Source organism: Xenia sp. Carnegie-2017, unplaced genomic scaffold (assembly GCF_021976095.1).
Source record: "Xenia sp. Carnegie-2017 unplaced genomic scaffold, XeniaSp_v1 HiC_scaffold_23, whole genome shotgun sequence".
NCBI lineage: Eukaryota > Metazoa > Cnidaria > Anthozoa > Malacalcyonacea > Xeniidae > Xenia > Xenia sp. Carnegie-2017.
In genome coordinates, this window is record NW_025813486.1 from 13,783,828 (window position 1) to 13,795,841 (window position 12,014).

General features: G+C 45.8%; 1 protein-coding gene, 3 non-coding genes and 3 pseudogenes across 4 annotated transcripts; all 7 read right to left on the reverse strand.

Moving 5' to 3' along the window:
- Positions 1 to 1,183: 1,183 nt before the first annotated feature.
- On the reverse strand, positions 1,184 to 4,992 carry LOC124449163. The gene is made up of 2 exons (XM_047000113.1): positions 3,551 to 4,992; positions 1,184 to 1,370 (listed from the first exon to the last, which is right to left on the reverse strand). The coding sequence occupies exons 1-2, from the start codon at positions 4,990 to 4,992 to the stop codon at positions 1,184 to 1,186; spliced, it is 1,629 nt and encodes a 542-aa protein (XP_046856069.1).
- On the reverse strand, positions 1,405 to 1,571 carry LOC124450144 (annotated as a pseudogene).
- On the reverse strand, positions 2,402 to 2,565 carry LOC124449876. Its single transcript, XR_006949641.1, has one exon. It is a non-coding gene; the product is annotated as a U1 spliceosomal RNA (small nuclear RNA).
- On the reverse strand, positions 2,913 to 3,096 carry LOC124450130. Its single transcript, XR_006949873.1, has one exon. It is a non-coding gene; the product is annotated as a U2 spliceosomal RNA (small nuclear RNA).
- A 4,824-nt stretch (positions 4,993 to 9,816) lies between the features above and the next one.
- Positions 9,817 to 9,982, reverse strand: LOC124450150 (annotated as a pseudogene).
- Positions 9,983 to 10,813: 831 nt separating this feature from the next.
- On the reverse strand, positions 10,814 to 10,973 carry LOC124449969. Its single transcript, XR_006949733.1, has one exon. It is a non-coding gene; the product is annotated as a U1 spliceosomal RNA (small nuclear RNA).
- Positions 10,974 to 11,323: 350 nt separating this feature from the next.
- LOC124450122 lies at positions 11,324 to 11,504 on the reverse strand (annotated as a pseudogene).
- Positions 11,505 to 12,014: the final 510 nt, after the last annotated feature.

Genomic DNA, 12,014 nt, shown 5'->3' on the forward strand with positions numbered 1-12,014 from the left:
ATGGCCCGATGAATATGTTAGGGCTGTTAATATAGCCTTCTCAGAAGGAAAAAGTAGTAGTAGAGGCGCGAGAAATGTCAAACACAGCGAATTAATTCTGTGGAGTGTGAGAGCACGTGTAATGTTAATGCGTTCGCAAACTTCGAGGTGACGCGGAAGTTTAAGTTGCGATGAAAAGCCCTCAATATAAACGCCAAAAAAAAATGTTCGAATAATGATGTGTGTGAGCTAGAAGGATAAAAATGTTGCAAAAACGCTGAGATTGTCGTAAATAAGCCAACGTAGTAATGGCTTTATGAAGCAATCGCGTAGTCCTTCGGCCACGTGGCGGGGTGTGAGAAACACAATCTCAGCTAGCAAATTGTCTTAAAAATTGATCCAATCGGCCCAAAAGAGGGTAAAAGACGTTAATAGAGCCCTCTTCACCGAGAATATAGCGCAAATTTGTCAATAAATTGTTTCTTTGGCGTGTAGAAAGACTCAAAATGAATGTGCTTTCGCGGGCTTCGAAATGACGCGGAAGTTTAGAGCCGTAGAGATCTTTCAAAGTAAACGCCAGAAATTCTTCAAAAAATCGTCTAAACGATGTAGAATATAGCCCAATGCTAGTATAGAAGGGCAGCAATGTTCCAAGATAAAATGTTCGGCGTATGTAAATCCGCGTAATGTAAATTATAGCGTAATTATAACAGCGCGATATTTAAAGATAACGAAGGTTTAACCACGCGGTGAGGAGTGTTAATACAAAACTCCACCAGAAAAGACGATGAAAATCGTTCAAAAAATTGTTCCTTCGTTCGTGGATTGCCCACGCTCAAAGTAGGATGAAAAGGCAAGACAGCTGTTCTTAAAAGAACAAGTAAATGACGCGCGAATGCGACTAAAATACGGTGATATGCTTCGTTAGCACGAGGAAGTTTATACGGCCTCGCTGTTAATATAAGTTTAAAACGAGCTACAAGGACGGGGCTGAGATCCCTCTCAGAATAAAGAATAAATAAGCGGGGAGAGTATCCTAGCTTTAAATATAGTAGTGAGTAGCCAAACACAATCGAAAAAGCCGTGTGCGAGCGTATATCGATCGACAGTAGAACAAGCGCAAATAACGTTGAGTTTCGCCGTCGAATCAAGAAAATAGTGTTATAAAAACTCACGAACAGGTCGAATATAACGTTTCGTAGAGTTAAAAGAGCAAAGCGACGTAACGTAGCCAAGGATTGAGACGGATTGACGTGTAGAGCAACAGCGTTCCCGAAACAACAGCAAACGGCGAAGGTTCGTCTTCGTCTTGAGGTCCAAGGGTCGTCCAAAAATCGTGTCCAATAACAGTCCAAACCAAGAGATACAGAAGATCCAATCCAAATGTTCCACTAGGAGATCAGCAGAAGAGAGTTAGATTACTAAATTCAAATCACTGACCTTAACGAGCGTAGTCCAATGAGCGTAATCCAATTAGCGTTCCAATTAGCGATCAAATTACCAGTTCCCAAAGTGATCAAGTATAGCGTTACCAATTAAGCTGATAAGAACAGATACTACACTTGATCTTAGCCAAAAGGCCGAGAAGCGATACAGAAGAAGAGCTTTCGCCATTTTTCACTCTACAAGTTGCATGAGAAACACACGGTTCTATTGTATCTTTTCGCGTAGAAATCATGCAACAAATGAAAAATCAAGCAGTACGGATAACGAAGGAATCATCCTTTACTACAATCGTCATGTCAAGCGTTCTTTCTAATCCAATGTACACCTGTTCGTAAAGAAGAACATGTTTGAAAATTCGCGCGTAATGCCGCGAAATGCGATCGTTTCATATGACGTAGGAAGCACGCGATGTCTGTCGCGAACTTGCTGCAGACGTGCTTTCTCATTGTAAAACAAACGCTTTGTGCTTGTGGGCGATAATGATTCGCATTGTATGCAAGTGCTGCAATGTCAACAAGGTCATGCTTCATGAAATCGGCAGACAAGCAGCTCAATGAACGAATTTTACACTACGAGCCGTTAAATGTCAGTGATACATAGAAATAATTACTATAAAAGCTAAACAAACGTACGACTAAGTAAGAAAAACGTTCGCAATGCAATTTCATTACTGTTAACGTCGACGATACATATTATAATTTGTATATTTTCATAATGTATATGCCGTCCGTCAAAATATACACACACGCCGGCCGTTTACGTCGTTGTTAAGTACAAGTAATTTATGTCAAATACAAGTAATTTATTCTTGCTAATAGATGATATAAATTTCTCCTGCATCTCGCTATGCATTTTGGGATAGGTCAGTAAAAATTTGGCAGCATGCAACCTAACCCCGAACGAACAACGAATTTATATATCGTGTTCTATTTTATTTGTTCTTTTCTCCGCTTCTTCCTCCCATCGTGAGAAACGAAGGGGACGAGCGCGAACGCAGGTCCCCACTACCAGAAATTATACGCTCGAGTTACCCACGTTAGGGGTAATCGCAGGAGTCAACCCAGTCGAAGTGCAATGAAAGGGCCTCATCCTGAGAGGACCTCCTAGCTGATCAAGGTGCCTCTCGCGTCAGGTAAGTATGCTCGAACGACGCACGGCGAGCATACTTTGTACGCGAACGTACGCTCGGTGCGACACGGTTGCACCCTCCCTTTACTTTTCACTACTTTTGCACTTGCAACTTACCGTCTGACGGCCTTTATTGTCTTCCTTTCCGACGACGACGACGTCTTTTCGTCTTTCGCCGACTCTGTCGAAAAGAGACGTATGTTAGTTAATTAGTTAAATGTTAAACGGTTCGTTTCTCGGTTAGTTAGTTAGTTAGTTAGTTACAGACAAAATAAATTCGCTTTGCTATTTGATTTGCTGGCTGTTTTGTTTGTTTTTTTTTTCTTTTGTTTAAAGTAAATGTGTTTCCCTTCCGCGAAGGGAAATGGGCCGAACTCGGAGGTAGTGCAATACCGAGACAACCCGTGGCCAGGGCGAAGCAAGCTCCAATCCCATGGCCGATATCCAAAAATCAGTTTAATATAAGAGTCGGGCATTGCCCGACATATCAGATATTAAGCTGATAAGAACAGAGTTCTTATCAGTTAGTTTATTTAAGATTATGGGCACAGTTACAACAATCAGTATGTACAGCAATGATTTCATGCAAAATTACGAAAGTATAGTAAATAATAAGTATAAGATTAGAACAATATAAAAGGGGTAAAGGTAGAAGGTGATGTGGGTGGTGATGGTGGTTGAGAGGGTGAATTGGGATGATGGGAAACAGAATGGGGACCCCCGATAAGAATGAACCCAAATATGTACAATTTCAAACTACAGACAACTATGGTTACAAATATGTTCAACTATATACATTGTTCATAGGCTTTGTGATTTTATTCAGCCGGATGTTTGCAGCTCATCCATCGTTGGGGCTGCATCGTCACAGCCTAGGTGCTGTCGATAAATGTTTGTGGATCCACGGATGGCATCGGTACAGCAAAGTTTCCTGAATAAATTTTTGTACCGGCGTGTCATCCCCATCCTGACACACAAATATTCGTTTGGGCGGTACCAGGAGCCGAGGGCACCAACAACGAAAGGGACCACTTGGCATTGCCTGCCCGATTCGATGAAGTGGCGCTTGAGGGGCTCATATTTTGTAATTTTCTGTTGAGCAGCCTCGGCTAGCGCATTTTCATCGTTGTCGAACGGACAGGCGACGTCGATGATAAGGACTTCGTTGTCCTCTTCGATGATGATGTCCGGGCGAAGTCTGAGTCCCGAACCCTGTACGGCACGGTCCGTGGTGATTTCTCCAAATCTTGTGGCGTTGAGAAGGCGAGCGACAAGGAGATTGTGGCGGTCCCGAATTTGTACCATCGACGGGCGGCAGTGGCAGATGACGTGAGGGAGTGTCTCGGGTTGGAGGCAGTGGCGGCATGTGGGTAGAGCGTGTGAGAATCTGCTCTTGTGGGCGTTGAGGGGCAGGACGTTGAGTCTGGCACGATGAATGAACCTCCAGTCTTTAAATCGGATATTGAGGCCATTCATGTGCCAGCTCGAGCCATTACCATAGACGTCGTCCACAAGGCAGCGGGCAACTTTCCCCTGGTCCGGGAGTGATGTGAGGGTGTCGGCGTGGCGTTGTTGCGATAGGCGGTGGAGGAATAGGGAGATCTGCTTCGAGTTGACTTTGTCAGATTCATCTGCAGAAATGGTGGGTGGATCATTGTCGGTGAAGTGGATGGTGACGTGTTGACGGCGGCATGCTTTACGAACGCGGGACCAGAGGGAAGAATGTGATGAGTAATGAAGTGTTCTGAGGCGGGGGTCGTCGTGAGCGGAGAGGTACTTTGTGATGAGGTCTGCGGTGGGGTTAGATTGCGTGGTTTGGCGGACGAATGAGCGTAGGTCTTCCCGTGCGATGGTGGCGACATTGGCGTCGTTGGAGGCCAGAATGCGGACGGCCTGAACAATGGCTTGGTGGTCGCATTCCACGTCCGGGTCTTGTAGGCCCAAACCGCCCTTCTTTGCAGCGAAGAAATAACTTTGCGCACGAGTTGGCAGATTGCAAATCTCACGCAGCACCCGGACGAGCAGCGAACGGTATTCACTCAATGATTTTTTCAGAGGATCACCCGCCCGGAGTGCATACGTGAGGCATGGCTGCACAAACGTCCGAATAGCATCCAGCTTCTGCCAAGGTGCTAGGAGTGAGTTGTTGATGGCGTGGAGGTCGTGGATGAGTCGTGGGATTATGGATGGAATGTCGTCGATGTTGTGGATCACACCTATCGGCACCCCCAGATAACGATACGACTGTTCGTTTTCGAGAGCCGGTAGGTGATCACCGTGGAGATGGAAGTCGTGGCGATCGGTCCAGAGGCGTCGTCTACCGTCAGACGTGAGGAAGAGGGTGGCACACTTGTCTGGTCGGAATTCGAATCCTAGCACCGAGGCAGAATCAGCAGCAGTATCCAAAAGCAGCTGGAGGGTTTTCGGAGTTCGCGCCATGAAGACAAGGTCGTCAGATGCCAGGCAGGAGACAGTTCTGTTCTGGAATTTGCACCCCCAGCTCTCTGTGTCCGAGCCCTTTCCTTAACCGGCGCAGGATGAGCTCCAAGCAGAGGTTGAACACAATAGGGCTGAGGGGGCATCCTTGTTTCACGCCAGCATGGACAGGGATGGATGAGGTTCTTCCACCAGGTGTGAGGATGGTTGTGGATGCACCAGCATAAGCATTCATGATGAGTGCAACCATGTCTGGAGGAACACCAACGTGCAGAAGGGACGAGCGGATGACCTGGTGCGACACACTGCCGGCGCACGAAGATCAAGCCAGGCGATGCACAGTTTCTGCTTTCGGCGGCGCCGGCAACTAATGACTTCAGCATGAAAGTGTGTTCGTAACAGCCTTCAGAGGGTCTAGCACTCTTTTGCTCGTCCGAGAGGATCCCCGTGTCGATGCTCCACCTTGTTAAGCGTTTGGCGAGCACTCCCATGAACAGCTTATACATGGTGGACATGAGGGCGATGGGCGGAAGTTGGTGATGTCGCTGTCATCACCCTTTGTAGATGAGGATGGTGACAGCTTCTTTCCACGGTTGTGGCACGTCGCTTCATGATGACATCGGGTGAATATGAGGTGGAGGATGGCGGGTGGGATCAACCTTCTTGAGGTGTGAGTATTCTGCATTTGTCCATGCCAGGTGCTGTGTTGACTGACGAGCTAAGTTTTGCTGCAATTTCAGCCTGACGGAGTTCGGCGAGATCCTGTGATATTGGGTCGTCGCGGTGGGGTGAATTTTCGGAGGTGTTCTTTGAGGATGGTGGTGTTCGTGTGTTTTCCTCAAAGGATGTTGTGAAGTGTAGTTCGGCATCATCAATGGTGCCAGTGAAAATGGTGTTGTTGTTCTCCAGGATCTTACGCCGCTTTTTGGAATGGTAGTAGAGACCCTGGAGACGCGGGCTTCGGTGGGGTCGAAGGATTTGATGTAGCGCCTTGTGGTGGACGGTGTGAGGTGGTGGGTTTGGTCGGTTGGTTTGGCTTGCGGGATGTGGATGATCTGTTGAGGTGGATGGCGAGTTCCCGAGCAGCCGTGTGGTCGGGTGCAGTGTTGTGTGAAGTCAGCCCAAGAGGAGTCCTGTGAGAATGTAGACCGCCATTTCTCTCTGAAGAGGAGAAGGGTGGTCTGGTCGTCGGTGGATGGAGGTTGTTCTTCGTCATTGTAGAAGCCATCAACACCATCTTCATCATCAGAGGGGGGTGCCTGGGGTCGTGTGACGGGTGATGGGACACGGTCCGCTCACGGTGCCCGAGGTTGGTGCGACGGGATGTTATCGTCGGCTAAGTCGGCCAGGTTGGATGTTGATGAAGAAGTTGGTGTGGTGGGCTAAGTGGTTCAGTGGGTGGTGGGCTAAGTGATACGGTGGGTGGTGGGAGGGTGCAGGATGAGTTATGTGAGGTTCGTCGTTGGTGGTGTGGGTTGGTCTGCTTGGAAATGGGATGGTGCAATGTCTTGCGTGCGGTGATCGTGGCTGTGTTCGTGGGTTGAGATGTGGAGGGAGATTGAGGGCTACTGGAGGTACTACCCAATCTCCATGAGGCGTTGAGAGCAGTAGCTGCACATTTGTCCCCAGAGGGAGCCGGATGAAGTCTCCATGCTGCAGGTGGATGGTGACAGCGAGAACTTCACCGCCCTACACTTGAGGTGCTCGTAGTGATGTCAGCGGATGATGGTGGAGAATGTGGATTGTCTCTGCGGCGAGTGCACGTGGGTGGGAAATTTGGGTGTTGATGGTGCGAGTATGGATTTGCGTTGGTCGTTGGTTGGGTGTGATGCCATGGATGAGGGAACGTGGGGTGAAGTTGTCGGTGGGATCTTCTGGAGTAGGGTCGGGTTCATCCAGGGTTAGCGGTGGTGATGAATGGGGCTGGGATGGTACAGTGAGAGGCGTCCGGGATGGGTGGAGTAGTGTGGCCAGGAGTTGGTTGGATGTTGTCAGATGGTGGCGTCTGTGAGGCGTCTTGCGTGGAGAGGCTGTGTTCTGGGGATGGGGCAGAAAACAGCGGTGGCGATGAGAGTGGTGGGGTGAATATTGATGGGATTGAGTTGGTGGAGGGGACAGGCGTGGGGGATGGGTCAGCAGAGATGAGGTGTGTTGGTTGGTGGGAGTGGGTGTTCTTGAGTGGGTCGGTGGTGAGTTTGATCAATCCAGAATGGTTGGACTTGTGAATCAGGAATGGGGCTGCCAGGTGTGAGAGAGGCGGTAGTGGAGGAAGTAGGAGTGGTTGTTCTCAGGCTTGGTTGGTGGCTCTGCAGGTGGGAAGGTGGTCTTCCTCACTAGCCATTACCAGCATTGACAGTAGTACGTGAGGAGAGGGATTGATTGGGGTGTGTGGTGTTGAAGTGAGTTTGAGAGTTGTGGGGTCCGAGCCTTGCAGCCTTCCATGGGGCAACAGAGGTCTTGTTGATTGGCATGGCATGACTGTGGTGGAGTATGTGCTTGATGGTGAGGTGCGGCTGTCGTGGAGGTGGAATTCTCGGCGGTGAGGTGGAGAGTAGTCTCTGGGTGATTGGATCGATGGTAGGTTGAGGTGGAGTGAATGGCGATTGCTGCTTGTGGGAGTGACGATGAGCTTGCATGTTGGTGGGATTCGCTGGGATCAATGTATGTATTGCAGAGACCGCAGAGGTGGGAGACTACTAGCTCATGTTGAGGGTGGTTCCTCGAAAATGGGGTTGCCAGGTTACGTATACCAGCAACTTGTCTGCTGACACATACAACCTCGGTATGGGCAGCGGATGTCTTGTGGATGGATATCGACACGATACGTGGCTTTGCAGCGTTGGGCTGGAACGTCGTCATACTTGGGAGTCCCATGATGAGCGGTACGCCAGTGTTCTGCCAATGGCCCACGGGTCTTGAACCATTTCATGCAATATACACATGTGGGCATTTTGGGGCCCACACGGGAGAAGAAATGGACAACCAAACACAAAAATTCTTATTATTACCACTAAAAATGCGCGTACGCGAGCGCAAAGTGATAAGTAAGGCAGTTCCGAATGAATGTATATCCGAACACGGTGAAATGGCAGAGAAAATTGTAGGAGTGCACACAGAATGTTTCAATGTAATCGGCTGCACGAGTAATAATAGATTAGTGTTTTTAAATTAACGCACGTGGAGAATTTGGCGCGTAGATAGAATTGGCGCGTAGATAGAGTTGGCGCGTAAATAAGATTGGCGCGCAGATAAAATTGGCGCGCAGATAAAATTGGCGCGCAGACAAAATTGGCGCACGGACAAAATTGGCGCGTAGACGAAATTGGCACGCGGCGAAAAGTTGATGCACGTGGGATGTCTTTGGGTAATTAGACCCCTCGCAGTGTAATCGATAAAAATAGTGCGGGATTAGTAGAATATCGCACTTAAAACGTTCAATTGGCCCGATGAATATGTTAGGGCTGTTAATATAGCCTTTCAGAAGGAAAAGTAGTAGAGGCGCGAAATGTCAAACACAGCAATTAATTCTGTGGAGTGTAAGAGCACGTGTAATGTTAATGCGTTCGCAAACTTCGAGGTGACGCGGAAGTTTAAGTTGCGATGAAAAGCCCTCAATATAAACGCCAAAAAAATGTTCGAACAATGATGTGTGAGCTAGAAGGATAAAAATGTTCCAAAACGCTGAGATTGTCGTAAATAAACCAACGTAGTAGTGGCTTTATGAAGCAATTGCGTAGTCCTTCGGCCACGTGGCGGGGTGTGAGAAACACAATCTCAGCTAGCAAATTGTCTTAAAAATTGATCCAATCTGTCCAAAAGAGGGTAAAAGACGTTAATAGAGCCCTCTTCACCGAGAGTATAGCGCAAATTTGTCAATAAATTGTTTCTTTGGCGTGTAGAAAGACTCAGAATGAATATGCTTTCGCAGGCTTCGAAATGACGCGGAAGTTTAGAGCCGTAGAGATCTTTCAAAGTAAACGCCAGAAATTGTTCAAAAAATCGTCTAAACGATGTAGAATATAGTCCAGTGCTAGTATAGAAGGGTAGCAATGTTTCAAGATAATATATTCGGCGTATGTAAATCTGCGTAATGCAAATTATAGCGGAATTATAGCAGCGCGATAGTCAGAGATAGCGAAGGTTTAACCACGCGGTGGGGTGTGTTAATCACAAAACTCTACCAGAAAAGACGATGAAAATCGTTCAAAATTGTTCCTTCGTTCGTGAAATTGCCCACGTTCGATGTAGGATAGTCAGACGATGCAGCTGTTCTTAAAAGAACAAGTAAATGACGCGCGAATGCGACGAAACTACGGTGCGATGCTTCGTTAGTACGAGGAAGATTATACGGCCTCGCTGACAATAAAATTTTAAGACGCTACAAGGACGGGGCTGAGATCCCTCTCAGAATAAAGAATAAATAAGCGGGGAGAGTATCCTAGCTTTAAATATAGTAGTGAGTAGCCAAACACAGTCGAAAAAGCCGTGTGCGAGCGTATATCGATCGACAGTAGAACAAGCGCAAATAGCGTTGAGTTTCGCCGTCGAATCAAGAAAATAGTGTTATAAAAACTCACGAACAGGTCGAATATAACGTTTCGTAGAGTTAAAAGAGCAAAGCGACGTAACGTAGCCAAGGATTGAGACGGATTGACGTGTAGAGCAACAGCGTTCCCGAAACAACAGCAAACGGCGAAGGTTCGTCTTCGTCTTGAGGTCCAAGGGTCGTCCAAAAATCGTGTCCAATAACAGTCCAAACCAAGAGATACAGAAGATCCAATCCAAATGTTCCACTAGGAGATCAGCAGAAGAGAGTTAGATTACTAAATTCAAATCACTGACCTTAACGAGCGTAGTCCAATGAGCGTAATCCAATTAGCGTTCCAATTAGCGATCAATTACCAGTTCCCAAAGTGATCAAGTATAGCGTTACCAATTAAGCTGATAAGAACAGATACTACACTTGATCTTAGCCAAAAGGCCGAGAAGCGATACAGAAGAAGAGCTTTCGCCATTTTTCACTCTACAAGTTGCATGAGAAACACACGGTTCTATTGTATCTTTTCGCGTAGAAATCATGCAACAAATGAAAAAAATCAAGCAGTACGGATAACGAAGGAATCATCCTTTACTACAATCGTCATGTCAAGCGTTCTTTCTAATCCAATGTACACCTGTTCGTAAAGAAGAACATGTTTGAAAATTCGCGCGTAATGCCGCGAAATGCGATCGTTTCATATGACGTAGGAAGCACGCGATGTCTGTCGCGAACTTGCTGCAGACGTGCTTTCTCATTGTAAAACAAACGCTTTGTGCTTGTGGGCGATAATGATTCGCATTGTATGCAAGTGCTGCAATGTCAACAAGGTCATGCTTCATGAAATCGGCAGACAAGCAGCTCAATGAACGAATTTTACACTACGAGCCGTTAAATGTCAGTGATACATAGAAATAATTACTATAAAAGCTAAACAAACGTACGACTAAGTAAGAAAAACGTTCGCAATGCAATTTCATTACTGTTAACGTCGACGATACATATTATAATTTGTATATTTTCATAATGTATATGCCGTCCGTCAAAATATACACACACGCCGGCCGTTTACGTCGTTGTTAAGTACAAGTAATTTATGTCAAATACAAGTAATTTATTCTTGCTAATAGATGATATAAATTCTCCTGCATCTCGCTATGCATTTTGGGATAGGTCAGTAAAAATTTGGCAGCATGCAACCTAACCCCGAACGAACAACGAATTTATATATCGTGTTCTATTTTATTTGTTCTTTTCTCCGCTTCTTCCTCCCATCGTGAGAAACGAAGGGGACGAGCGCAGACAGGTCCCCACTACCAGAAATTATACGCTCGAGTTACCCACGTTAGGGGTAATCGCAGGAGTCAACCCAGTCGAAGTGCAATGAAAGGGCCTCATCCTGAGAGGACCTCCTAGCTGATCAAGGTGCCTCGCGTCAGGTAAGTATGCTCGAACGACGCACGGCGAGCATACTTTGTACGCGAACGTACGCTCGGTGCGACACGGTTGCACCCCCTCCCTTTACTTTTTCACTACTTTTTGCACTTGCAACTTACCGTCTGACGGCCTTTATTGTCTTCCTTTCCGACGACGACGACGTCTTTTCGTCTTTCGCCGACTCTGTCGAAAAGAGACGTATGTTAGTTAATTAGTTAAATGTTAAACGGTTCGTTTCTCGGTTAGTTAGTTAGTTAGTTAGTTACAGACAAAATAAATTCGCTTTGCTATTTGATTTGCTGGCTGTTTTGTTTGTTTTTTTTTTCTTTTGTTTAAAGTAAATGTGTTTCCCTTCCGCGAAGGAAATGGGCCGAACTCGGAGGTAGTGCAATACCGAGACAACCCGTGGCCAGGGCGAAGCAAGCTCAATCCCATGGCCGATATCCAAAAATCAGTTTAATATAAGAGTCGGGCATTGCCCGACATATCAGATATTAAGCTGATAAGAACAGAAATTAACTTTATTTCAATTGAAAGTTTTACAAGAATATAGGTAGTTACATTTTAGTATAGAATAACGCTAATAACATAGGTAATGAAGGTATTGTAAATATTGTACATATAAATGTAAATATTGTTTAAATGTAGAAAAAGGAAATGAATCATTAGAATAGAATAAAGAAAGAAGAAGAAATTATAGTATTTATGAGGAAGAAAGAAAGATGTGGCTTTAAGCACAGGTGGTAGTGGGCAACAGGGAGATAGGGGGTTATTTATTTTAAATTTAATTACATTGAATCTTTGTGTTTTCCTCTAATATTGTTATCTTAAATATTGTTCTAGCTTGTTCAATAGAATAGTTCAATAATTCCAAGTATTTTAAACACAGGTAATGAAAATAATCAGACAGAATTTCATCGTAATATGCGGCTCACAAATAATCATTTATTACACAGAAAATGTCGTTTTTCTGATCTATGAAAACAGAGAGTTTGCATATTTGGCACATATAGTATCAATTTTGCATAGCTGGAGAGACAGTAGAAGTAAG

Coding starts and splice junctions, on each gene's coding strand:
- LOC124449163 (XM_047000113.1), bottom strand. CDS start 4,992: ATGGCGCGAACTCCGAAAACCCTCCAGCTGCTTTTGGATACTGCTGCT. Junction 1,371..3,550: donor GTTGGTGCCCTCGGCTCCTG/GTACCGCCCAAA, acceptor CTGATCTCCTAG/TGGAACATTTGGATTGGATC.